At 36.0% G+C, this 26,779-nt stretch overlaps 1 protein-coding gene across 3 annotated transcripts in view; it reads right to left on the bottom strand.

The window, feature by feature from the left end:
• NKAIN2 (sodium/potassium transporting ATPase interacting 2) overlaps nucleotides 1-26,779 on the bottom strand; it is a 1,054,519-nt gene that overhangs the window by 545,572 nt on the left and 482,168 nt on the right. For all 3 annotated transcript variants that reach the window (XM_017865826.1, XM_017865827.1, XM_017865825.1), the window contains exon 2: nucleotides 13,466-13,603. In XM_017865826.1, coding sequence (XP_017721315.1) covers nucleotides 13,466-13,603 — 138 coding nt within the window. The remainder of the gene's footprint in view (nucleotides 1-13,465; nucleotides 13,604-26,779) is intronic.

Here is a 26,779-nt window from a genome sequence, read left to right as displayed (position 1 = left end):
CTCCAGCCTGGGCGACAGAGCCAGACTCCGTCTCAAAAAAAAAAAAAACAAAAACAAACAAACAAACAAACAAACCGATATATTAATATTAGCATATAGCTTCAAAGATGTGTAATAAAATATTATTAACTATTCTTTTTTTTTTTTTTTTTGAGACGGAGTATCGCTTTGTCTCCCAGGCTGGAGTGCAGTGGTGCGATCTTGGCTCACTGCAAGCTCCGCCTCCCGGGTTCACGCCATAATCCTAACTCAGCCTCCGGAGTAGCAGGGACTAGAGGCGCCTGCCACCGCGCCCGGCTAATTTTTTTTTGTATTTTTAGCAGAGACGGGGTTTCACCGTGTTAGCCAGGATGATCTCGATCTCCTGACCTCGTGATCCGTCCGTCTCGGCCTCCCAAAGTGCTGGGATTACAGGCTTGAGCCACCACGCCCGGCCTTATTAGCTATTCTTAATAATTGAAGGAAACTACTTAAATATAGTAAAGACCATTTACTGAATACCAATGGCAATAACACAGTAAGTAGCAGAGTGCTAAAAAGTCTTTTCATTTAAATTCAGGAAGTTGACTGAGATATTTGCTATTGCTGTTAGATCAACCTAATGCACAAGGAAAGTATCACTAGTTTCAGGATTGAGACAAGAGGTAGATTTTTCTCTTGTGCACCTATTTAAAGCAATACTTTCAACTAAATCTTCATAATAAATAAATAAACATCATATGTGTATTTCTTATAAAATCACTCAATGTAGTTTAATAACATTAATAACATACATTTCAGTAGTTAAAAAAAAAATAAAACACACTGCCAACACTAAACTGACACAGTACAGGGATGAAAGTCTGCCTAGGATACATTAGGGTCTGGCAGAATATATGAACCTCTTATCTTGTAAGCAGTTCTCCATAAATATCATTTTTTCTTAATTGAACTTTTGATAAGTATCAATGAAAAAGGCCTTTGAACCAGAGCAACTCCATCTTGAACAGGAGCTGGGTAAAAGGACCCTGAAATCTATGGGGTTGCATTCCCAGATGGCTAGGCATTTTAAGTCACAGGATGAGATAGGAGGTCAGCACAAGATACAGTTCATAAAGACTTTGCTAATAAAACAGATTGCAGTAAAGAAGCCAGCTAAAACCGACCAAAACCAAGAGTGACATCTGGTCGTTCTCACTCTGACACTCCCACCAATGCCATGACAGTTTACAAATGCCATGGCAACGTTAGGAAGTTACCATATATGGTCCTAAAAGGGGAGGCATGAATATTCCACCCTTTATTTAGCATATAATCAAGAAATAACCATAAAAATGGGCAATCAGGAGCGCTCGGAGCTACTCTGTCTGTGGAGTAGCCAGCCATTCTTTATTCCTCTACTTTCTTAATAACCTTGCTTTCACTTTATTCTATGGACTCACCCTGAAGTCTCTTGCACGAGATCCAAGAACCGTTTCTTGGGGTCTGGATCTGGACCCCTTTCCAGTCACATCAAGTGGCAGTAATTTTGGTGTTTCACCAAAGAGTGCTACGGCCGGGTGTAGTGGCTCACGCGCGTAATCCCAACACTTTGGGAGACCCAGGAGGGCGGATCACTTGAGGTCAGGAGTGCCAGACCAGCCTGACCAATATGGTGAAACCCTGTCTCTACTAAAAACAGAAAAATCAGCCGAGTGTAGTGGTGCATGATTGCTATCCCAACTACTTGTGAGGCTGAGGCAGGAAAATTTCTTGAACTGGAGAGGCAGAGGTTGAGTGAGCCAAGATTGCACCACTGCACTATAACCTGGGCAACAGGGCAAGACTTCATCTCAAAAAAAAAAAAAAAAAAAAGTGCTACAAAGGCAGATAGTCTCTCATACTGGTTATATGGAGGCTCATGGGCTTCCGTGGGCAGTTAGTTGGTGTTTGGTATGACACCAGGAGCTGAGGAGTCAGATAAGATTTGTGCCTGATAAAAAAAAAAAAAAAAAAAAAAAAAAAAAAAAAAAAACACACACACACACAGACAAAACAACAACAACAAAATACACCCCATTTCCACATAGACAGAATAATGAAGTGCAATACCAGGATCATGTTTCTTTTTAGAGAAAATACTGGGTTTTCTCTTGCCAATCAACAAAGGACAATTAATGTCCCACAAATTCCACCAACAGAAACATTTGCTGCAATTGATTTTAAACCAGAGAATTGTTTTGGGTGCACATACTCAAATTCCATCTTTAGTCATAAAAAATCAGAATGCCATGACTCTGTCTACTGTACTTGATAAAATAAATTGGTTGCAAAATGCATATCTAAATAATTATATTAGATATTTCTGTGTATAGAGTAACTAAATATAAGCTAGTGAAATGTTGGAGGCTCCCCCCCAAACACTGTCATTGTAGAAAAATTGAATGGTATTATTACATTTTTGCTACTAATTACTTAACATACCAGGCATCTAATAAAGACACTCATCAATGACACTTTTAGCTTATGATAAAATCATGTCATCCACATATACAAAAATATTTGCTGTTTTTATCTAAAAGTAGTATCAAGTTATTAGGAAACAGTCCATAAAGGAATGAGGACACAGCCGTATTTGGTCACACGTATATGACTAATAAAAAACTGACAAGTCTAAAACAACTTTTGAACATTTTCCTCAATAGTTCCCCTTGTTTTATTCCTTGTCTTGGTGCATGGCTTCACCATTAGCCTGTCTCTTCTCAAAAAATATCTATAAACATATGTCTTTACATCTCTTCTTCCCTCTAGGATGCTAGCAGCTCAGAACCATTTCCTATATAAAACTCTCCAATTTTCGGATAATGCCCCATATAAATAATTTAGCATGGTCAAGTGATTTTTTCCAATCTGGTTCCAGCCTACATATTTAGTCTTATCTTCCAACAAGCCCCTGTGTAGCAACCATGCCACTCTAATATAAATTAATAAAATACAACTATATTTTTAACACTTCAGTGCTTTTTGCCTTTGTTGTTACCTTTGTGTGCTTCTGCCTGGAATTTCCCCTCTTCCTGTCTTTCCAGTGATATATTTAATCCTACTGATCCTCTAAATCACAGCTTACGGGTCATATTCTCCACAAAGCACCTCTTTAATCATCCTGCCCTCCCTCCGGGATCCGCCAATCCCAGTTAACTTGCCTAACCTGAGTACTTGAGTACTATGATTTAGTCTCTACATACTACTTCTAGCATAGTCTATCTGAAGAGTATTGCATTCACTTGATTAAATATTTGTTTCCTCCTCTGTTAAAATGTAAACATCTGGAGGCTTTCTTATGATGGTATACCCATAGCATTGTGCTTACCATATAATTGGCAAACAGTTTCCATACTGTGTATAACAATGTCAGTCTGAGTGGTGGCTCACGCCTGTAATCCCAGCACTTTGGGAGGCTGAGGGACGAGAATCACAAGGTCTGGAGTTTGACACCATCCTGGCTAATATGATGAAACTCTATCTCTACTAAAATACAAAACTTAGCCAGGTGTGGTGTTGGGCACCTGTAGTCTCAGCTACTCGGGAGGCTGAGGCAGGAAAATCACTTGAACCTGGGAGGCGGAGGTTGCAGTGAGCTGAGATCGCGCCACCGAACTCCAGCCTGGGAGACAGAGTAAGACTCTGTCTCAAAAAANTCTTATGATGGTATACCCATAGCATTGTGCTTACCATATAATTGGCAAACAGTTTCCATACTGTGTATAACAATGTCAGTCTGAGTGGTGGCTCACGCCTGTAATCCCAGCACTTTGGGAGGCTGAGGGACGAGAATCACAAGGTCTGGAGTTTGACACCATCCTGGCTAATATGATGAAACTCTATCTCTACTAAAAATACAAAACTTAGCCAGGTGTGGTGTTGGGCACCTGTAGTCTCAGCTACTCGGGAGGCTGAGGCAGGAAAATCACTTGAACCTGGGAGGCGGAGGTTGCAGTGAGCTGAGATCGCGCCACCGAACTCCAGCCTGGGAGACAGAGTAAGACTCTGTCTCAAAAAAAAAAAAAAAAAAAAAAAAAAAAAAAAAAAAAAAAAAAATCATCTGCTCAGTTTTCATTGATCAAAAGGAAATTACACCAAAGTAAAACATACTTAATGCAATCTAATAGTTATTGTTACACTTTTGGTTTAAAAAGGCAAATGGAGCATACAACAAATATAGTCCTACAACTATTAGTAATAAAACATTAGCAACAAAGAGATTTCAACCAATTGCCTGAAGAGGAAGACCAAGAGATGGATATTGATTAATAAGCAGAATGAAACAATTGCCAGTCTATAATATGTATGGAGGAGAAAGAGACAAAACATGCTAGACTGCTAGGGAGAATTTTGTATATTCTGGAGACTTGGGCAAGAAACATATGACCAAAGGTCAGTAGGAAAAGTGGGCTGGAAAACAGCAATGACCCTCTACCACTTTTAGAACCAGCCAGGGTTTTACCTCTCTGGGGAAAACAAGGAGATTTTTCATAAATAAATTAACTATAATATAAAATAACTGTTAAATGAAATTACCTGGGGATAGCATAGCAAAGGCAAATGTTGAAAAGCATAGAGAATCAACAAAATGATACATGCAAATTCCAGAATTGAAGGTGTAGGGAGGTTCAAACTTTCCCTCTGAAGGTTTGACAACTGAGTCTGCTGACATAAACTGACAATAGATAAACACGAGAAAAGGCATACTCATTATTTAAGCTCATGAGACTCACACAAAATATAAAACTCAAAGGAGGAGCCAGATGTTTGAAGTTTTTATAGCATAAAGGAATAGGGGCTTGAGGGCTTTTAGGGGAGGTGGTGACAAGTTAAGGGAGAGAAAAAAGGAGGAACCACAGGATGAACACAGGTTGTCTTATTATGCAGATACAGCTTCTCGGGTAATAAAAGCAGCCTCCAGAAGAATAAGTGATAGGCTGTCTGGGTATGCGGATGACATTTAATCTCCTCTCCAGTGATTAATCTTCCCTGGTTGCTTGATGAGATTCCTAGGGAGGGGTTTCAAGACAATTGCATTTCTTTTGGAAGAACTTACCTCAGTTAGACAAGTGAACTTAAGAGAAAGGGCCTCTTGGTGCTTTGGGAAAGAGGATCTAGAGACAGAGGAAGAAGGAAGGTCAGAGAGACCTTGAGGCTACTCTTTTAATTCAAAATTGCAATACATTGGAAATGATTTTCTAAGCCACAACGAAGTCTTCTATAAGTGTTTAAATAATAAAAAAAAAGATTACGCAATTTTTAAATAGGTTCACGTTTAGACATGCCATTTTGAAATGCCAAGAGAACAAGAATAAAATGAACATCTCAAGCACTTCTTTCAAAGTTATTTATAGATTAATATCAGACTGGCCATCAGTAACACTGCTTCTTAGATTGCGAACAATTACTTCAGTGTTCTAAGAAAAAAATGATTTTCAACCCTGAATTCCTCACCTGGCCAAACTAGTACTCAAGTGTAAAGGTAGAATAAAGTCATTCTCTGTCATGAGACAGATAAAACTCAGAAAGTTTATCTCACAAACATGCTTTTTCAGGAAGTTGTTTGAAGAATATCAAAGACACAATAGATGGAATTTAAGAAAGCGTGAATCAAATTCAGAAGAAGGGAGAGATAGATGTATAACCGGGCTTGAGAGCAAACAGTTCACATAGGAGCAAAATGACAGAGTACTAAGAGAAATCTCCAGGGAAGAAGAACATTGCATTAAAAACAAAAAGCTACAGATAGTCATAGTCAAATATAAAGGGACTGGATTAAATTCAAATAGTAAAGCAACAGATTTCAAAAATTAAAACAATGAATATCAAGCAATAGAATGCACAGGAATTGGAAATGTATTTAGGATACACTAAAGCAAGGCCTGTTTTCTTTCTTACAAAAAAAAAAAAAGGTAATCAGAAACTTCAGATGGGAAAGAAAACCTGTAAAAACAATGTATAATTCAGAAATAAATTAGACCAAACAATTTGGGGCAGGTCATTATTAGATACTGTCTAAAGCTGAAAAATCAACAATTAGCAACACACACACACACACACACACACACACACACACACATTTCTGAGGTAACCCCAGAAGAACTATAAAGAGATTAGAAACAGCTGGAAAAGAGTATGGAAAGGAAGTTTGATTTTATTATAAGCCCAATTTTACTTTATAATTAAAAAAACCTACGTAAATTAATCTGATGTTTTTTTATTTTAGAAAAAGAAACTAATACTTATACATATCACAATATATCTTTTCTTCAAAATTCATTTTCAAAATTTATTAGATGATTTCAAAAAGTGAATCTAGACTGTCAAATGTAATTATTTATATGTACCACATCCTACAAATCTTTAGTCATAGCCTAACACCAAAATGAGAGCACAAAGTATCTTCTTGTAGAATAAATGACCCACATTTCCCCAAGGGAACACATTCTTTTGAGAATAAATTGCATTTGCAATGTTGCATTATTACATTTATTTTAGGACTACAGGCTAAATCCATTAAACTTGTAATGATGTTTTTTGTTTTTTTTTTTTTTTTTTCCCCTCCCTTCCAGGCTTATGGGAAAAGACTTATTTTCACAACTACTCTAAGTCTTTAGAAGTATTGTTAATTTACTACTATCTCAAGTCTCTTCGTCTCTAATCTACATTGATTTTCTGTCCTGAATATAGAAAGCATGCATTTGTTAATGCTGTAGCTGCAATACGTTTTCTTTCAGATTTTTTTTTCTCCTAGAAAAATTGAATAAAGGTGGCAAAACAACTACTTGAACATACATTAATGACTTCTTAGAAATGACTTGTAGGGGTGCAAAAATTTTTAGGGAGGAAACATTATTAGTTGTAGAAAAGCATATGACCTGGAAAATGGACATAGTGCTCCCGATTTGTTGCTGTTGGTGATAGTCTCTATGGAGATCCGAGTTCCATGAAAAATTAAAAATCAAATCATGGCTATCATCGGCAAATAGTAAATTCAAGAAGTTTAGCGTTTTTTTCCCCATGCAAATTGAGTACACAATTCTTTGCTTATACAGAACCACTAAGGTGTCTATAGATTTCTCAAGTTGCCATGTCATAATCTTTTTACAAAATGAATCTTGTCTTTGTCTTTGGTGCTCCAGTCACCCTGTGGCCCCATGCTTTGGCCAGGATGTCATGGGGATCCTTTTCTTTACCATGTTGGCTCTAGGAAAAGCAAAGCCAAGGAAGTCAAAGCAGGTGACACTTTGTCTGAAGCTGACCATGTCTGACTGGGGAGAGGGAGGATGTACATCAATCTAGAAATCAACAGTCACCAACTACCATATGTGTCACATTAAAAAAAAAATGTAGTAAAACAAGGAGTGGCCTAAATTGGTGAACAGAAGTTCAGTGTTCAGCATTAATCAGAAAACACCATTCAAAACTTTAAAATATGGACTAAAATAAATATTTACTTTTTATTATTTTGGAATACTAAGCAGGGTTATTATGACAGTCTTAGAGTTAAAATTCTTGGAACACAAGAAATGAAGATTTATGTGTATTGGCTTCTCTTTCTAACCATCGTAGACTTGCTTCATCAAATCAGCTTTAACCACATTAATTTCATCTCTTGCTTTTTCAGTAACAAAACAGGAAACCAATCCCAATATTTCTCCTTCATTTGATTTTAGAATTAGTTATTGTAGTCTAAGTTGGTGTCATAGAAAGATTCATCATTAGACATAATAATATGTATGTATGTCTATATTGCTGTTTCCTAGGTCTTTTGTATTTCCAATATGATTTGAGTGTTTTATTCAATTACATAGAAATAAATTCTCCCATCAATTATTTGAAACTCTTTACAAATAGCAAATGTAGAAATAGATCATTTGTCCTTATTTAACATATCATTATAATGGATATTAGATATAATTTATATTGTATAGATGAATGTGTACATGTGCATATATATAAAATCACCATCAAAAGCTGGATGCTATAGAAAAGAACAACACACCATTCTAATTCACTGTTACTAGAAATTAAAGACAGTTTGTGTTATTGTTTTCCCGCATGAATAAAATATCCATCACTAAGAGTTTTCTGTTCTAAACTCTTGAGACATGAGGTTATTTCCTCATCAACTAAGGAGCTAAAAACATAATCCTTCACATGGGAGAGGCAGACCACAACTTCAAATCTAAATCCTCTGGAATTCGCAAATGCTATAATGATTTTAAATTTGCCTACAACTTAACAACATCTTTGTTCATTTATCAGATAGATTTGGGTCTCTGAACTGTGCCCCTAAGAAGCAGTTCAGTGTGGTGGTTACAAGGAGAGCTTGGTTGTCAGGAGTACCTGTGTCAACCTCCTAACTCTACTATTTCCTTTCTATATGAGTTTGAACAAAAGTTGTGTCAAGTTAAGATGAGGGTTATAGAATTTGTCAAGAAAGATAGATATACAGAAGAATTGGTGATGAAATTGGTAAGAAACAAGAAATGATTCTTACAAATATTACTGTGATTTTAGTATACTCTCCCATTTATAAAATTTGAGTAACAGATTTTCAGCTATTTTGAATTTTTTTTTTCTAGTTTGGAGACTGAGTTTGGAAGAAAGGAAACAAGGGAGGAAGAAAGGGGGGGAGAAATATAAATTTTTTTTTTTGGTATGTTACACAGCAACATTTGTTTTTGGCAATATCACTGAGAAAGTTGCTGTGGCCTTTAATGGATAGGAAACTACATATTCTTCAGATTATTTTAGACAACATAAAGCAGCTCCTTAACATTATTTTGTCATTAACTAATAAACACTGGATATCCCAAATCACATTCTACTTCCCCAAATGATGATTCCTTACATAATTCCATTTATGATGTAAAATAATGCTTTCCTGGGAGCCACTGTATATATTTATTTATGAATTGTTTTCTGGGATTTGATGTGGCTGAGAATAATACAAGATTGATTCTTTCTATAAATTCTGGTTTCAGTTTCCTTTGCTTGGACCTGGAAACATCTATTTCATTTTCCTTCAGCATATTATATTCTGCAAAGTGCCAGAGGCTCTCAGTGGTACTAATGAGTTCTTGTTCCAATTATCTGTTTTAAATTTTTAATCTTTTTTTCTTTGCCACTATGAAAAGAAGATGAATGAAGAAAACAAAATCATTACCAATACTCTCATTTATTTGTTGCTGCAAGCTCAATGGTTTGAGAGAATGTCGACATACATTTTTTTGTGGGGGAGGGAAGATCAATTAAATAAAATGTCCCATCAATAATTTGAAGTTCTTCAAATATAGCAAATGTCCTCAGTCTCAGTATCAGAAAACCCGCCTTTTTGTTTTAGTAAAATTAGACCTAAGGATAATGAAGACTTATATTTTTCAAAATGGTATTTGAATTTAATAATCTTAAAAGCAGTGGAAAATATCACAAATGGAAAGAGAGTTAACTTTACTAAGAAAAACATAAATATCAAAATGAAGCTTTATGATGTTTTAAAGGTAAATGTCTTTATTAAATTATGTACATAAATTACGATAAACACTAAGGCGGAAGGGCAAAAAATTAGCAAAGAGCACCAAAAGACAAATTCCCAGCCAGGCACAGTGGCTCGCACCTGTAATCCCAGCACTTTCGGAGACCAAGGTGGGCGGATCACGAGGTCAGGAGTTTGAGACCAGTCTGGCCAACATGGTGAAACCCCGTCTGTACTAAAAACATACAAAAATGAGCCGGGCGTGGTGCCACGTGCCTGCAGTCCCAGGTACTTCGGAGGCAGAGGCAGGAGAATTGCTTGAACCTGGCAGGTAGAAGTTGCAGTGAGCGGAGCCCATGCCATTGCACTCCAGCCTGGGCTGCAAGAACGAAACTCATCTCACACACACACACACACACACACACACACACACACACACACGCACACACAAAGACAGTTCCCCAAATAGAAAATAAAAATGGGTAATGAACATATGAAAAATTATACCTCACTAAGATTAGAAATACAATTAAAAATGAAAATGACATATTTTATGTTATCAAATTAACAACTATGAGAACAGATAATATACAGGGTTAGCAAGAGTGCAATGAAATCGACTCTGCTGTACACTGGTAGGATGATAATTCAGTAAAATAATTTTGGATAGGTTATTGTGAATTATATAGTAAAACCCTTACCATTTTTCATATTATTTGATTACACTTAGGTATTTCTCCTAAGGTATGATTCACAAAAAAAATGAGACTGTTTTTGATGGAAATTATTATAGGGAATTATTTAATATAATAGAAACATATGAAAATAGTATAATGTATAACATTAAAGACTTAAAGAAACAATGAAATAGTCATATTAATTTTTAAATTGTTTGATATAATGTTCGATTTAAATTTAAGACATATTTGGATATATAGCATACATAGACAGGTTTCATTTGTATATACACAAAGGAAATATGCAAAAATGTTAACCTTCAGTCATGAAGTCAAGAAATGCTTTCTTATTTTGTATCAAATTATTTTATATTTTATATCAAGCTATTTTATAATGCAAAATATTACATAGAAAATGTGGCAAATATAAAATTATAAAGGTCTACATTGTTAGAGGATGAAGATAATTTTAATGATCATTTTCCATTTAATCAATAGTAAATATATTTTCCTTATGATTTCCTTTAGTAACATTTTCTTTTCTTTACACTATTGCAAGAATACAGTATATAACACATATAACATATTAAATATGTGTTAATCAACTATTTATCAGTAAGGTTTTCAACCAATGGTAGGTTACTGGAGTTAAGTTTTTGAGGAGTAGAAAGTTATAAGCAGATTTTTGGTTGTGTAGGGGGTTTGGTGCCCTTAATCCTGACATTGTTCAAGGGTCAACCGTAGTTTGTTGCACAGAAGTTACACAGACATAGATACCAAGAACAGAAATTAGTACCAGAAAGTCAGTGATACTTAAACCAAAAACACGCAGTGTTGGTTTTGAGATAAGGAGGCAAGTGACGCCAGGAGGGCAGCAAGGAGACTCTGAGTGGAGAGAGGAAATTGTTTTTGAGGACTGGAGAAAAGAAGACTCATGGAATTTACTGCCAGAACAATTATCTTAGCTATTGTCTTCAATAACTGGAAAGATAGAAAATACGCCTATGAGTTTATGGGTCTGGTAAAGGGGATTTCCAAGCAACAAAAGATGACAATGCTATTTGTCATCTTTTAGCCACAGACAGCATGATATTGCAAGAGATAAATGAGCTAAAGAAAGTTTTTCAAGGAGAATTTAGAGGATATATTTCCAACCCAGGACTTGCGAGTTGGAAAAAAAAAAAGTTTATTATTTACATCATCTCCCACCAGCAAAAGATTTCCAAAGACATTGTCTGAAGAAAAATCCAAATTCACAGTGATGTTACCGATCAAGATGAAATCAAGGCTCTGAAATTCATTGTTAAGACCTTACAAAGAGTTCAGGTTGTGTCTAATAGTTTCAGTAAACAAAACTTCTAACAATTTAAAGGTGTTTTCCCTTGGTATCAAAACTCTTATCCCATGCCAGAGAAAGTAGCCAGTATTGAAAGATCTATGGTATGTCTTTATTCAAAGGAATGAGATTATAATTTGATACATGGAAAGACCACTATTTTTTTTTCTGCATTGTAGCATCTTAGAATAAAAGGGACAGAAATAGTCCATCCAATATCTAGAACACCTTGCTTTATTTTAAATTTACTTTCAGCTTATTGCTATGCTACACATGTTAGTATTATTTTAAATAATAATAATAAAACCAAAATATTATAGCTAATATTTATTAAGGGCTTTTTAAACACCAAGCATGGTGCTAAGGACATTTCATAGAACATCCCCCTTACTCCTCAAAATTAACCTCTGAGTTTTTTAAATAGTTCAAATATTTTAGGTCACATCTAGATTTTATCCCAATAACTTTATCAGAAATAAAGATGAAATATTTATATAATGATATTCAGAGCAAACATTATTTATAAGAATAAAACCATGAAGGAATCTCAAAGTCTAATAAAAGAAGAAAGGTAAATTAATTAATTTTTTTCATGTAATGGCTAATAATATATCAATTAACTAAATCATTATGATTTAATGTAATGACTACTTTCATTTTAAAGATGAGAAAATTAAAGATTGGTGAGGTGAAGTTGTCTAAAGTCACACAGAATTGGGCAGATCCAAGATTTCAATCTTGATATTATGACTTCAGAGGACTCATTCTCAACCACTGTACAACCCCCCTACACTGTATCAAATTACGATTCATAAAAGAAAACGGACAATACTATCACATCTTGTGCATTAAAAAAGTTCACCCTGCAACAGAACTCCTCCCACTTTTACAACATTTAGATGGCTACCTAGCCTCTGTGGTGACATGCACTGGTGTCTGGGCATGCACCTGGAGGCGAGGGCAATGGGCTTCTCATTTTTCCTTAGCCCAACAGTGGCTCCTTTGGTTCCAACCACCAACACATTCCCTGGCTCTGTACCAGTGAGCTTTGTCTGGGTTCTGCATGACAGAGAGAACAGGTCATGTGTGTGTGGGGGCATCTTTAATGAGGACGCTTTCATAAAACAGGAGAAGGTCTGCTGGTTGTTGAACAAGGAAGAGCTTTCACTGTACTATCTTATATACATGCTTTTACCACAAACCTACTTTACAATTTTAAATAAATGCCTATAGACATTTCCTTTGTCAAAAATAGAAGAAACAGAAAAAATGATGAAACTAAAAAAAAATAAAATGTAACTAATGAAGAGCAGTAGCTTAGATCTGAGGCACATACAAAAGTTTTTTAAAAAAAAGCAACTCTAAGTTATGGTTCCCATAGTAACTGCAGCACAGTTGGATTTCACTTTTATGTTAAGTAAGTTTAACTTGAGTGGGAATGCAAAATACTTCTTCTGAGCCAAAAAGAGAATTATGGAGAACACAGAAGCCACTGTCCGATTATTCTGGTTTTCTCATATGCCAAATATTAGCCCTAATATGCGTTAATATTTTCACATCAGTAGTATGTGTTCATTTCTATTGATTTTAAACTCTTTATTCAGTGTATAAAATATGATTACTTAAAATGAGAAAAAATTCTCATTAAAATCTGTTAAACCAGAAAGCATGACTTTATAATTTAGAAATATAGAAACACAGTTTGGCTTGTAATTATGAGAATATTTGCTGAAAGTACAAATTATGAGAATTCAATCTGATTACACTCACTATCAAGTGCTTTAAAGCTGACATTTTCAATTGCTGTTGATGGAATCTGAAACTATGAAAATAAACACTTTTATTTTGGTACTTAAAAGACAGTATCCACATCTTTTAGATAGATTATACACATAAGTTTTCAAGGCATTTGGAGTTTGCACATCATTCTCTAGTTCAATAAGATTTTTAAAAGGCAGAAAAGGTACTTACTCCTGTTATGTAACGAGGTCTATATTGAATAGTTCCAAACAAACCAAGAATGACGATAATAATATGTACAAAATTTGCCAGGATAGGTGCCCACTGATATCCAAGGAAGTCAAATATTTGCCTCTCCAGCACACAAACCTGGAATAGCAAAACAGGATGGATAGATCAGCTTGTGAGAAACAGCAGAGTGGTGAGAGGTAAAAAGGATAAAATTATTAATAACATAATTAGCAATCATAACTCTGTTACCAATCCGGCATTTTTCTTCAACTGCCAGTGAGAATGACATTTTCAGGTTTTTTTCAAAGGAACACTATGGAAGCTGTGGATCTATAGACACCTACAAGCCTTTCAGGGATAAGTTTGTGGAGGAATCAAGCAGTATTCATAAGATGACATCTTTGCAGTCACAGGATAAATTATATTGTCACGTGCACTGTCAAACATTTGAAGTCATCAACCAGTAAGTCAGGGAAGTCCACATAAAGAGTTTGTTGCTAGATCTGTTCAAACGTCATTATATAAGTTGAGAATAGAACAAAGGAAGTTTGATGTGGAGGAAAAATAAATCTTTAGCAAGACTTGTAGCAAGAACTCTTTAGCAAGACAAAGATTTCTGGACGTGGATCTGCCACTTAGTAGCTGCAGTGGCCTACATAAGTCATCTCCCTTCTCTGGGTGCCTGGTCCTCATCTGTAAAATGAAGGACTTTGATGTGGTGTGTAGGGTCCTTCTAGTCCTGATAGTGTGTTATAGATCAAATATGATGTTTTGTCATATCTGGTTACCAGGTAAAAGAAGGGCGCTAAAAGAAAATTAGAACAATGAAAACAAAACAAAATCAAGCATCCCTATTATAAAAGCAAGAAACTTAAGTCTATTTAAATTATACTCCTTTCATCTGTGCTCACGGCTATAACTAAGACATATAAAAATCTAAGCAGTGAGAGGAGAACAACAAAACCAACCAACTAACCAACAATAACAACGAACCGAGATTAGTCGGTAGTCAGGAAGTACCATTTTACATCCCCAAGTGAGATCTGGGGAGCTAGCAAGCATCTCATCAGATCCAACAAAGTGAAGCGGAATGTTGGCTTTATTCTTCCTGCCTGCCTTCGGGGGGGTGATAACAAACTCTCTGTTCAGAGAAAAACATTGTAAAAGGACTTGATGCTGCATACCAAGATTCAATATTTTATTCAGCTAGGTTTTCAAGGAAAATGATGATTTAAAAATCCCTAAGTTCCTAACATCACTATGCTTTAATGATATTTCTTGTCAGAAGGAAATACTGACTCTCAAAACAGGCAACGTGCTTTTAAATTAAATATCTGTAGCTCAGTTTGAAGACATCTTGAATGATCATTATTCCCACTGCAGTTCTTTAGCTGAGTAGCACGTTTTCCCATCAGGCATTGAAAGAGAAAATAAATTCATGACACCTGTATTTTCTGAGGCACACTGGGCACCATGCAATGGTTGTAGCAGTCACAGTCCAACTTAGTCAAATCTTAATTCTCACTGCATCTTCGCCGTAATTAAAAAAACAGAAGAATCTTGATTTGTTATACCCTATGCTAAAGCCATGATATTCATCAGAGTCTCAATAGTGGATAGTGGAATGCAATATTCTTACTCCTTAATAAACACAGACCACCATAGGACCTGAATATCACTTAAGCCTTATAAACCTGAATTATCTCCTGATGAGCCATTCCTTCAACTTTCTCATATAGTTAACGTTTTGTAGAAATGAGACCCATTTGTTACATTAGGCAGTATTACATATGCCAAGTTAGAATCTGTGAATGGTACCAAAAACTAAGTAGTTCGGAGAACATGATTGCTAATTTTCTATATAAAAGTTTATTTCAACATAGAACCCTCTCCTCCATATCTTATGAACAAATAGTAAATATGAATGTAAACCAACAGCAAGAAACATCTAAACTCTATAAATATGGAGCATCATAACTGTGGGGACACAGCAGGGCAAAAGTATAGAGGATGAAACACATCAGTCTAACAGTGGGAACTATCTCAATAAATGCACCAGTTATGAAAGAAAATAGCAATCCTATTGTTAATCATAAAAAATATAGAGATGATAATATACTAAGTCTGCAAAACTGAAGTGAAATTATGTCAACATTTATTGGGTTCTTGTTATGGCAGAAGCAAAAGTTTATGTAGACTGAACAAGCTAATCTGTAATTCTTTGCATATAATATTTCTGCCTATTTCCCCTTTTTGATTAGTCCTATTAGGGATCATAAGTAGCATTATCATAAGTTCTGTAATTTAGAAATAGGCCTGAAAAATGCAAGATTTTCTGAAAAGTTCAGTGAGTGTAAAGGTTTTAATATGTGTAGGAGTAGCTGCAGTCTTTCCTATGAATTCATTCCAATAGGAAGACTATTAACTATGAGGGGCCTGTATAGTGGGTCTAGGGGTGCAGGGATGGAGAGAACACATATTTGTTAGAACACCTACTGTATGCTGGGGCTTCATGCTTTTCTCCAGGCATGTATTATCACATTGATTCTACACAAAACCAAGGGAGGTAAATAGGATTGTCCCATTTTGCAGATTAAGGAATCTAAGCTGTGGTGTGCTCAGTGATTATCTTGAAGTTACAGAAGAGGTAAGTAGTAAAAGATGAATTTAGGCTTCTGTGCCTGGCCCCTTTGCTATGCTCCTACCTTTTCTATTTACTCCACACTTAGTCCCAAAACATATAGATTTTGTTTTCATTGGTTATATTGTAGAGACCATGCTGGTTATATAATATATGCTACTTACTTCATAGAATCTCTCTGATCATACTTGTCAGTTCATGACATTATATCATCATTGGTTAAGGCAAAGCTCCTAAAGTTTAGTTTAGTTTTTCCTTCTTTGAACCCATCTCAGCGTTAATCTGATTTTGCCCATGGGGCCCTCTTTAATGTATTTACTTTTGGTCCTTGTAATCATCTGACATATAAACGTATGTATTTGGCCTAGCAAAATATATACTGCTGTTTATGCTCTTTCACACTTGTCTATTTGCCTGTATAGAAATGTTGGTTCCTTTTGTTTGGCTTGCACAGATCACATCATTATTAACGCATAATTTGGTTGCTTTCAATTCTTTGCTACCACAAAGAATTTTCTTCCTTTCCATTACTATCTTTATGAAGTTTTTATTTGTAACATCAATAGTGACTAATCTTTATCAGTTACTATTTCTGCATCTATTGAGATAATTACATTTTTTTTTCTTTTACACAATGAATGTGATGGATTAGATTGCGTATTCAATCAATATCCTTTTGTCATTATCCTTTTATACCTGGCAAAATCCCTACTTGGGATGGCAATATTATTTTTAGCACGTTTTAAGTTTGCATTAAACTTAACTTACAAAATTTAAGCAAAATAAAATTTTGGGGAGTTTTGTATCTATAAACTGACCTACAGTTCAATTTCTTTTTCTCTCCTTTTCTGAAACTGTCATAAAGTTTACACTGGCCTCAAACCATAAGTAAGACACAAATTTTATTTAAAATTCTTTTTTTTTTGGTGTTGCTTTGAGACGGAATCTCGCTCTGTCGTCAGGCTGGAGTGTAGTGGCGCAATCTCTGCTCACTGCAAGCTCTGCCTCCTGGGCTCACGCCATTCTCCTGCCTCAGCCTCCTGAGTAGCTGGGACTACAGGCACCCACCACCACACCTGGCTAATTTTTTGTGTTTTTAGTAGAGAAGAGGTTTCACCGTGTTAGCCAGGATTGTCTCGATCTCCTGACCTTGTGATCCACCTGCCTCGGCCTCCCAGGGAGCTGAGATTATAGGCATGAGCCAGCACATCCAGCCAAAACTCTTAATAAATGTAGAGAAAAACCATCCAATCACATTAACTTTCCCCAAAGGCAATCTGCGTGAATATTGGGAACTACTGCTAACTGCATAGCTGTTCAGTAAAATACTGTATGTAGATGCAGCATATAGGCATATATCTGTCCCATGTATGTGTAAATTTTTTTCAAATTATTTTAATTTACATAAATGGATTGCAACGTAGTTGTGTGTTTTCACCTTGTGTTTCTCACTTAGTGATGTGTCATGAGATTTTTCCACATTAGCACATCCTGCATTAATAGATCTACCTCATTATATCCTTATTAAGGCATTGCATTTTAATAAATCTTCAATTCACTTCCAGTTTTTGGCTATAACATTCATAAGTGCACTACAGAACCTTATGTATGTGTGTTAACATATCCATAGGACAAATTCCCCAAGATAGAAATGTTGGATCAATTCTGGTTGCTAAATCCTAAATATTATACAATAGTTGTTATTAATTCTTCTTTGTGCCATATATATATTTGTTTTCCAGCTCACATAATAGCATATATATATATATATATATATATATATATATGAGCTATGTATATGTGTGTTTGTGTGTATGTGTGTGTGTGTGTATATATATGTATATAAGCTGTTATATGAGCTGGAAAACATGAAGATTACCCTTTTCGTTGCACCATAGCAAATGTTAATTTTAATAGTAATTGTTAATATAGTAGAGTATGCTTAAGCTCAAAAAAGTTTTCAAAACCTTTGTGGTAAATGCTATTAAGGATAAATTATCTTACTTTCCATGACAATAAATGTTCATCAGAAGCATCTGTAAAATGTCTTTAAGATAAATTTATTGACTTTTCACTCCATACTCCTCAATTTGTACATGAGAAAACTGGGTCTAATTAAGTTAATACTTTGTTAAACTAAGCTTTACCTCTTCATATGAGAGGATTTGGTCTGAAACAGGTTTGCTTCAAATGTTTGCAAGGCAAAAGGGAAGCCTTTGTACTGGTTAGGCATCTACTGCTATTCAACTCTAATAACAAGAAAATGACATGTACTTGAACATATTTTTTAAAAGGCCAAAATGATATTTTTCCAGGTAGTTTTCCTCAAATAGTAAGACCTGCAACTGATCTCCTTGAGAAATTGCATTTTGTTCATAAATAGTATTTCTTAATCAATTTTTCTTCCAAATATTACTGTAATATTATTTTTATGTCCTTAAAACTTAACCTGATATTGAAACAAAATATAAAATAAAACTTACATGCAGATTTTGAGAGAAGAAATGGGCTTTTGAAACTATGATGATGAAACAGAGTTTTTTTTTTTTTAAGATGTGTTATTAAAGGCTGTAAACAACCAAATTATGTTTCTAGTGCTAAATTATACATGGAAAATAAACTGATCTGTGGGTACCCCTGTTCTCCTCTCTGTACCTCCTTCCCCATAAGTGTCTCCAGGTCCCTTCAAGAATCTGCGCTTTCAGATTGTCTCAACTCTCAAGTTTTTGAAGAAAGAGAGAAGACAGACTCAGATTTCAGTGTTAGGCTAACCAGAGTGCTCCCCTCCAAAGTCTATTTGCATTGACGAAGTGTACTTCAGGGAAGTAACAAACTTGTCAAAAGTTAATACAATTTCAGGAATCAACAAAGAAATGATTTTCATTTCGGTTGTTTGCAGGGGAATATAACTTACCTAACAATTAAAATTAGCCTGTTATAGCATCATACACAGACACACACACACACACACACACACACACACACACACGACACACAGACACATACTACTAGGGACAATCCAAGATGGAAATTGAAAGGGGCATAACAGTTTCTAGGTTGAGCCCAAAGTCTTATTTCATCTGTAGGTACCACTAAAGTTTAGATAAACTTTCAGTGTACTCTACAGAATGACCATGTGTTGGTCATACTTTTGTCAATAAAAGTTGCTGCTAACATTTGTTTGTTTGTTTTTACATTCCAGTCAAGTATGGCTAATTGCTAGTTTCCAGTAGCATCCACTCTTTGTTTCCTGCCCCACAGAGATCTTAAAACAACATGAAATGAGATGTAGAAAGTTTGAGTAATACATCCTTGATTCATATAAAATTTTGCTCCTTCAGCAGGAAAACCTTGCCCTGTGATTTTGCCTTGGATTCAGGTTTCCCCTGTGCCCAACTCCCCAGTACAGTATTTATGTTTCCTTGTTGTCTGCTCCCTTTGGTAAAGCTGCTAATTTTGCATTAACCTTGTGTCTAGGTTTATTCTGCCCTTTGCTGGATCTTGCCACACTAGAGCTCATCTCCATTCCCATTGCTTAATTCCTTTGTAGTCCTAAGTAAACTATAGTCTTGAGCATGCTCTGGGACTGTCAGAGTCAGAAAGGATGCCCATGTTGGTTTCTCTAATTTTAAGCCAATGACCAAGAAAGCTGTAAAGACTTTAGAGATATTCTAGGTCTTTATAATATTGTCGAGCTGCTGTGTTCTTTATAATATTGCCGAAAATATCACAATATCACAAAGGAAAACTCTACAAATATGATTGATAATGTTCTCCCTTTAAGATTCTCTGTGTTGTTCATAGTGGACAAGATCAATGAGAACACATGTGCTGGCTTTTAAACATTATGTGCAGGAGATATACTAGGTATAATTTGGTTTTATCTTACCAAGAGATCGGATTCACATATAAAATGAAGAGGATAAACTTGAAGTTGAGTCTGCAATGATTATACATGTAAAATAGGGGCAAAGATAAAAGACAAACCACAGAGCTTTACTTAAAGAGTTTTAGTTACATTTGAATAACTGAAGTTTCTCAAATGCATGTGTATATAAGGGTACATACTTGTTAGGACGGTGTGTGTGTGTGTGTGTGTGTGTGTGTGTGTGTGTGTGTGTGTGTGTTCACCAAGGGGAAGAAAATAAAATTGTAAGGTATTACTAAAAATAATAATTTACCCCAATTCATTAGAACCAAGAAGTGTCTGCCTTTTTCCACATAATTGTTTTGCTTAAAAAAAAAAAGAAAACAAAAAACAAACAAAAAAAATTAAGGAAATAAATCATCACCGCCACCACAGCAAAACAGCACCAAAAAGAGATTTGGCCGTAATTGCTCTAAAGACACTAGAAGTCAGCATATCATGGTGGTTCAGACTTCAAGTTTTAGAATTAGAAAATCATATTTGAATTCTAACCACTATGTGACCACAGGCGGACCACTAATCTCTACGAATCTCAGTTTCTTCATCTACAAAATGGGGATGTTGTCATACATAAGTCCTAAGATTTTCATGAAGATTAGAGTGATGATGTACATAGAATAGTTATTAAGACGCCTGGATTGCATCTTAAAATTGATTCTATTATTAATTTATATTTCAATACGAATGTGAAATCATGTTTTAGTGCATTATCATTCTATATTTGTATTCTGCCAGACTATTTCAGTTAGAGATGTTCAAATGTTTCTTATTCTATTGGCCACAAATGCAAATAATACCATGACAAATACTCCTGAATAATCTCAAGTGTTTGGAGAGGGTCTTTCTTGATAATGTTTTCCTGCCTGATTTAACACCCCATATATTAAATCTGTTGTAGTACTATGGTAAAAGAAGAGGCTTCAAACATTATCATTCCTCTGTTTCCACCTTCTCTCTTTCCACCTTTCACATGTGACAAAAATCAATGTTTAAGAACTGTCTCCGCATAGTTAATCACAATAAAGCTTTTCAAGAAAATACTGGAGAAGATTTGTCATAAGTTCAAAGAAACCGAATAGAGACAAGAAGTACATTTTCTCATAATTTGTATTACTGAAATATCATACATGGCATTTCTTAATATACCTTTTGAAACACAGAGTCACATTTTCTGAGGTTAAATCAATAAGTTTATGTAAAGACCCCCATAGAAGTCAAATAGTTAATTTTAAGACTTTCCTACTATTTTGTATAATAATCCCATTTATGTATAATTCTAAATATGCCATCTAATACTCTAGTTGTGATAACAGAATCATTTATTATTTCTCACAGCTGTTCATTCTGCATAGCAATTTATAACCATTTCATAGTTAATACTGATGCTATCAAAAGACAAGTTGATGACTAGCATATTATATGAGGTTAAAAAAACAGAAAATTCTTCTCAGAAGTAACAAAAAGTTAACCCTAGAGCACACAAATATTGTTTTGTTTTTGTTTAATTGAGCTTAACAAGTCATGTGAATTCCTGACCCTTGTTCTGTGTGTCCACATGTCAAATTTTATAAATGTGTATGTGAGTGTGCGTATATGCCCAATCACAAAGTGTTACTGGATTTTCAGGAATAGAGTTTTTTAGTGTTTCGGTTTTTTTAGTGTTTAGATTTTTAGCTTAATTTTTTTTATCATAAGACAAATCTCTCACCTTTTTTGAATAATGTGTCCACATTCTGTGATAATAATTATTAAAATATATTGGGTAGTTATTATATTCCATACACTACAATAGATAGTTTAATATGTTTTTTAAGTTAATGCTTACTTTTAAATCATGCATTTACAAGAATTATCTACCATTATCTTTATTGCACACATGAGGGAATCACATTGATGATGAGAGAGAATACATAACATGTCCAAGATCATAAATGCAGAGCTGTTATTTTAACTTCCATGGCTGTGATTTCAACCACATATCATTAGCAACTAAACACAGGACAATCTTATGGTATTGTTTTCACAATTTTTAGGGCTTCTGCTTTACTACCAAATACTTTGCTAATTCAATAAGCCAGTAAACATTAGAGGCTATTTGTTCTTGGGATGAAGTAAAAGTTCAAAAAGACACACTAATAACTATTTTTATACATAACTCCATGGTTTGTAAATTCCTGTAATCACTATGATGACCTTATAAAATAAGCATGAGTATTACTGTTACTCTATTACTACAAATTATGCAATTCACAGTACAGACTAGTTCACAGAACAGAACATTCCTGATAAAAACATGAACTGAAAGTTTCTACTATCAATGCAGTATTAATAGAATAGTAATACTGCAGGGGCACAAAAATGACATTTATCTGGAGTTGTACAATAAAATAATTTTATACCTTTGTAGCCCGATTCTCATTTATTAAGTTTAAAGTCTCCCTATACTCAAGTGAAATGAACTGAAAAGATCACAGTATAGGTCTTCCTGGTAGATGGATCACTGTTTTGATTTCTCCACAGAGCCTGTAATTTTGCTCAGTGGAAATCTAACTTCTCGGAAGAACCAGAACATATCAAAATGACAGCTGTTCTAGGTAGTTTTCATGACTCACTCAAAGTACATGACAGGTAACAGTTGGAAAATATAATGCATCCATTTAACTTTGAATTTCCAATATCTTCATTAAAGAGTCTCAACTGATACAAGGTCAACCTAATACACAAATTGGTTACTTATTCATAACACAGAAAAAAACACTTAATGTTTGGAAGACAAATGGCCATGGGCTTTTAAGTCACACGTTCTACAAGCAATTATAGAGTATTACAGGTATTGAGCAATGTGATACACCGTTTTAGTTACTAATGAGGTGTGGAAACCCAAATCAATGATGAGATGAATCAGACATGTTCATGTCATCTGACAGAATTAGTTTTATACTATGATATATGCTAATATCTGAAATGGTGTATTAGTCCATTTTCACACTGCTATAAAGATACTACCTGAGACTGGGTAATTTATAAAGAATGGAGGTTTAATTAACTCACAATTCTGCATGGCTGGGAAAATGTATGGCCTCAGGAAACTTACAATCATGGTAGAAAGTAAAGGAGAAGCAAAGCATGTCTTAAATGACAGCAGGAGAGAGACATCAGGAAAAACTACCACTTATAAAACCATCAGGTCTTGTGAGAACTCACTAACTATCATGAGAACAGCATGGGGAAACTGCCCCAGGATCCAACCACCCCCACCAAGTCCCTCCCTCCACACACAGAGATTACAATTCGAGATGAGATCTGGGTGGTGACACAAAGTCGAAACATATCATTCTGCCTCTTCCAAATCTCATGTCCCTTTCACATTTCAAAACAGATCATGACTTCCCAACAGTCCCCCAAAGTCTTAACTCATTTCAGCATTAACCCAAAAGTCCAAGTCCAAAGTCTCATCTGAGACAAGGCAATTTCCTTCCACTTATGAGCCTGTAAAATCAAAACAAGTTAGTTATTTCCAAGATACAATGGGGGAACAGGCATTGCGTAAATGTTTCTATTCCAAATACAAGAAATGTGCCAAAACAAAGTAGCCACAGGCCCTATGAAATTTCAAAACCCAGCAGGGCTGTAATTAAATCTTAAAGTTCTGAAATGATATTTTTTGACTCCATGCCTCACATCCAGGGCACACTGATGCAAGAGGTGGGCTCCCAAGGCCTTGGGAGGCTCTACCCCCGTGCTCTGCAGGATACAGCCACCACAGCTGCTTTCACAAGCTGGCATTGAGTGCCGTGGCTTTTCCAGGTGTGTGGTGCAAGACATTGATGGATCTACCATGTGGGGTCCGGAGAACAGTAGCCCTCTTATCACGGCTCCACCAGGCAGTGGGCCAGTGGGGACTCTGTGTTGGGACTCAAACTTCACATTTCCCTTCTGCACTGCCCTAGCAGAAGTTCTCCATGATGGCTCCATCTCTGCAGCACATCTGTGCATGGATATCCAGGCATTTCTATACATTCTCTGAAATCAAGGCACAGTTTCTCAAAGCTCAACTCTTATCTTCCGAGTACCCACATGCTCAACTCCATGTGGAAGCCACCAAAGCTTAGGATTTGAACACTATGAAACAAAGGCCCAATCTGCACCTTGGTCCCTTTTAGCAGTGGCTGGAGCTGGATGAGCTGGGACACAGGACACCAAGTCCTGAGGCTGCACAGAGCAGCAGAGCCCTGGGACCAGCCCATGAATACAGTTTTTCCTCCTAGGCCTCTGGGCTTGTGATGGGAGGGGCTGCATGAAGATCTCTGACACGGCCTGGAGATATTTTCCCCATTGTCTTAGTGATTAACATTTGGCTCCTTGTTACTTATGCAAATTTCTGAATTGTTCCCCAGAAAATGGGTTTTTCTTTTCTACTGCATTATCAGGCTGCAGATTTTCTGAATTTTTATGCTCTGCTTGCCTTTTAAATGTAAGTTCCAATTCCAACCTGTCTCTTTGTGAGTGCATATAACTGAATGCTTGAACAGCACCCAAGTCACATCGTGAATGCTTCACTGCTAGAAATTTCATCCGCCAGATACCCTAAATCATCTCTGTCAAGTTCAAAGTTCCATAGATCTCTAGGGCAGGGGAAAAATGCTGCCAATCTCTTTGCTAAAATATAGCATGAGTGACCAATAAGTTCCTCATCTCTATCCGAGACTGCCTCAGCCTGGACTTCATTGTCCATATCACTATCAGCATTTTGGTCAAAACCATTCAACAAGTCTCTAAGAAGTTTCAAATTTCTCCACATCTTCCTGTCTTCTTACAAGACCTCCAAACTATTCCAACCTCTGTCTGTTACCCAGTTCCACATTTTCAGGCTATCTTTATAGCAGCTTCCTATCCTGCTGGTACCAATTCACTTTATTAGCCCATTTTCACACTGCTACAAAGATACCACCTGAGACTGGGTAATTTGTAAAGAAATGAGGTTTAATTGATTCACAGTTCCATATTGCTGGTGACGCCCCAGGAAAATTACAATCATGGCAGAAGGAAACTTACAATCATGGCAGAAGGGGAAGAAGAAGCAAGGTATCTTTTACATGGGGGCAGGAGAGAGAGAGAAAGAAAAAACCGCCACTTACAAATCCGTCAGATCTGTGAGAACTCACTCACTATCATGAGAAAAACATGGGGGAAGCCACTCCCAGGATCCAATCATCCCTGACATCCCAACAGGTCCCTCCCTCAACACACGGGGATTACAATTTAAGATGAGATTTGGGTGGGGACACAAAGCCAAATGGATTTTAGGGCAGAAATTTTCAAAACACCCAAGAAGGCCCAGGTGTAGTTGTTCAAAGGATAGTCTTTCCATGGATCTATATGTTCCAATCTATTCCCATATTTCTTACTGTTTATTTAGCAAGTATACATAAACACAAACATCAATATGTGGCTAACTTTATCAATACATGGAAAAGCAGATGAGGGATGGGTTTCCTACATATTAGCAGAAACTTTAGAAATTGGGTAGAATAAGTTGCTAGGTTTATCATCAGCAGCATCCATTTGTTCAGTACTGATTTTGTATTCATTGAGAGCTCAGTAAAAGCCAAATAAAAATAGCTTACAATGCTCTTATTTTCATGTATCATATGGTATTTCTTTCTCATAGCAAATGACTTTCTCTAGAAAAAACTCGATTGCTATTTTTTAACAGCACAATCATATTAAACATATTAAAGCTGCCATCTGGAGAATTTGAAATTTGTCAACTACGTAAAATACAGATTTTTTTTTTTTTCTGAAAAGCTGATAAAGAGTCCAAAAATATGCCTCATATATCATTATCAGAGAAACAATATATAGACAGCTTTCTGTTTGGGTCTTGGTAAATATTTTGTGTTTCACTTACATTTTATTTTATGAATTCAAAACAAGGGAAAATGGCCCTCCAATAGTCCTGCCCTCCCCTTTTTAGCTGCCCTTCACCCATTTGAGGCGGTGAGTTAACAATGTCATTACCATCATCAGCTGTTTCCTGTCAAGCAAGTACTATATTTAATAGGATTGCAGGTGGAAGCGTGTCGGCTGTTGTCATCAGGAGAAGGAGATGTCACAGTGACCTTCATGCTGGTGTCTCCTCTGTCTCCCTTCCCTCCCATCTGCTCTTTCCTTCCTCAAGTGAAAGGATAAACAGAGGTTTCAGGACAGCATCTCTTTGGCTAGAGGAAGGCAGCTATATGGAGACTGTCAGTCAAACCTCTCAAACTCTAGGTGACGTCTCTTTCGTAAAATTCAATTTCATAAGGATAGGAGATGAAATGACAGCCTCACTTACTCTGACTGCTAAAGGCCAATCAAGAGATGAAATGAAAGCAGAACTGTTATTGAGATCACTACTATGTACTGGCAGTCACTGTGGGAGTGAGTATCTCAGAAACTGCAACTAGAGGCTGGGTGTGGTGGCTCACGCCTACAATTCCAGTACTTTAGGAGGCCGAGGCGGTTGGATCACCTGAGGTCAGGGGCTCGAGATCAGCCTGGCCAACATGGTGAAACCTTGTCTCTACTAAAAATATAAAAATTAGCCAAGTGTGGTGGCAGGGGCCTGTAATCCAAGCTACTCAGGAGGCTGAGGCAGAAGAATCGCTTGAACTTGGGAGGCAGAGGTTTCAGTGAGCCAAGTTTGCACCATTGCACTACAGCCTAGGTGACAAGAGTGAAACTACGTCTCAAAAAAAAAAAA

This window comes from Rhinopithecus bieti, unplaced genomic scaffold (assembly GCF_001698545.2).
Source record: "Rhinopithecus bieti isolate Rb0 unplaced genomic scaffold, ASM169854v2 scaffold_83314, whole genome shotgun sequence".
Lineage (NCBI taxonomy): Eukaryota > Metazoa > Chordata > Mammalia > Primates > Cercopithecidae > Rhinopithecus > Rhinopithecus bieti.
The sequence above is the reverse complement of the archived record's forward strand: the minus strand, read 5'-3'. Positions and strand labels throughout refer to the sequence as shown.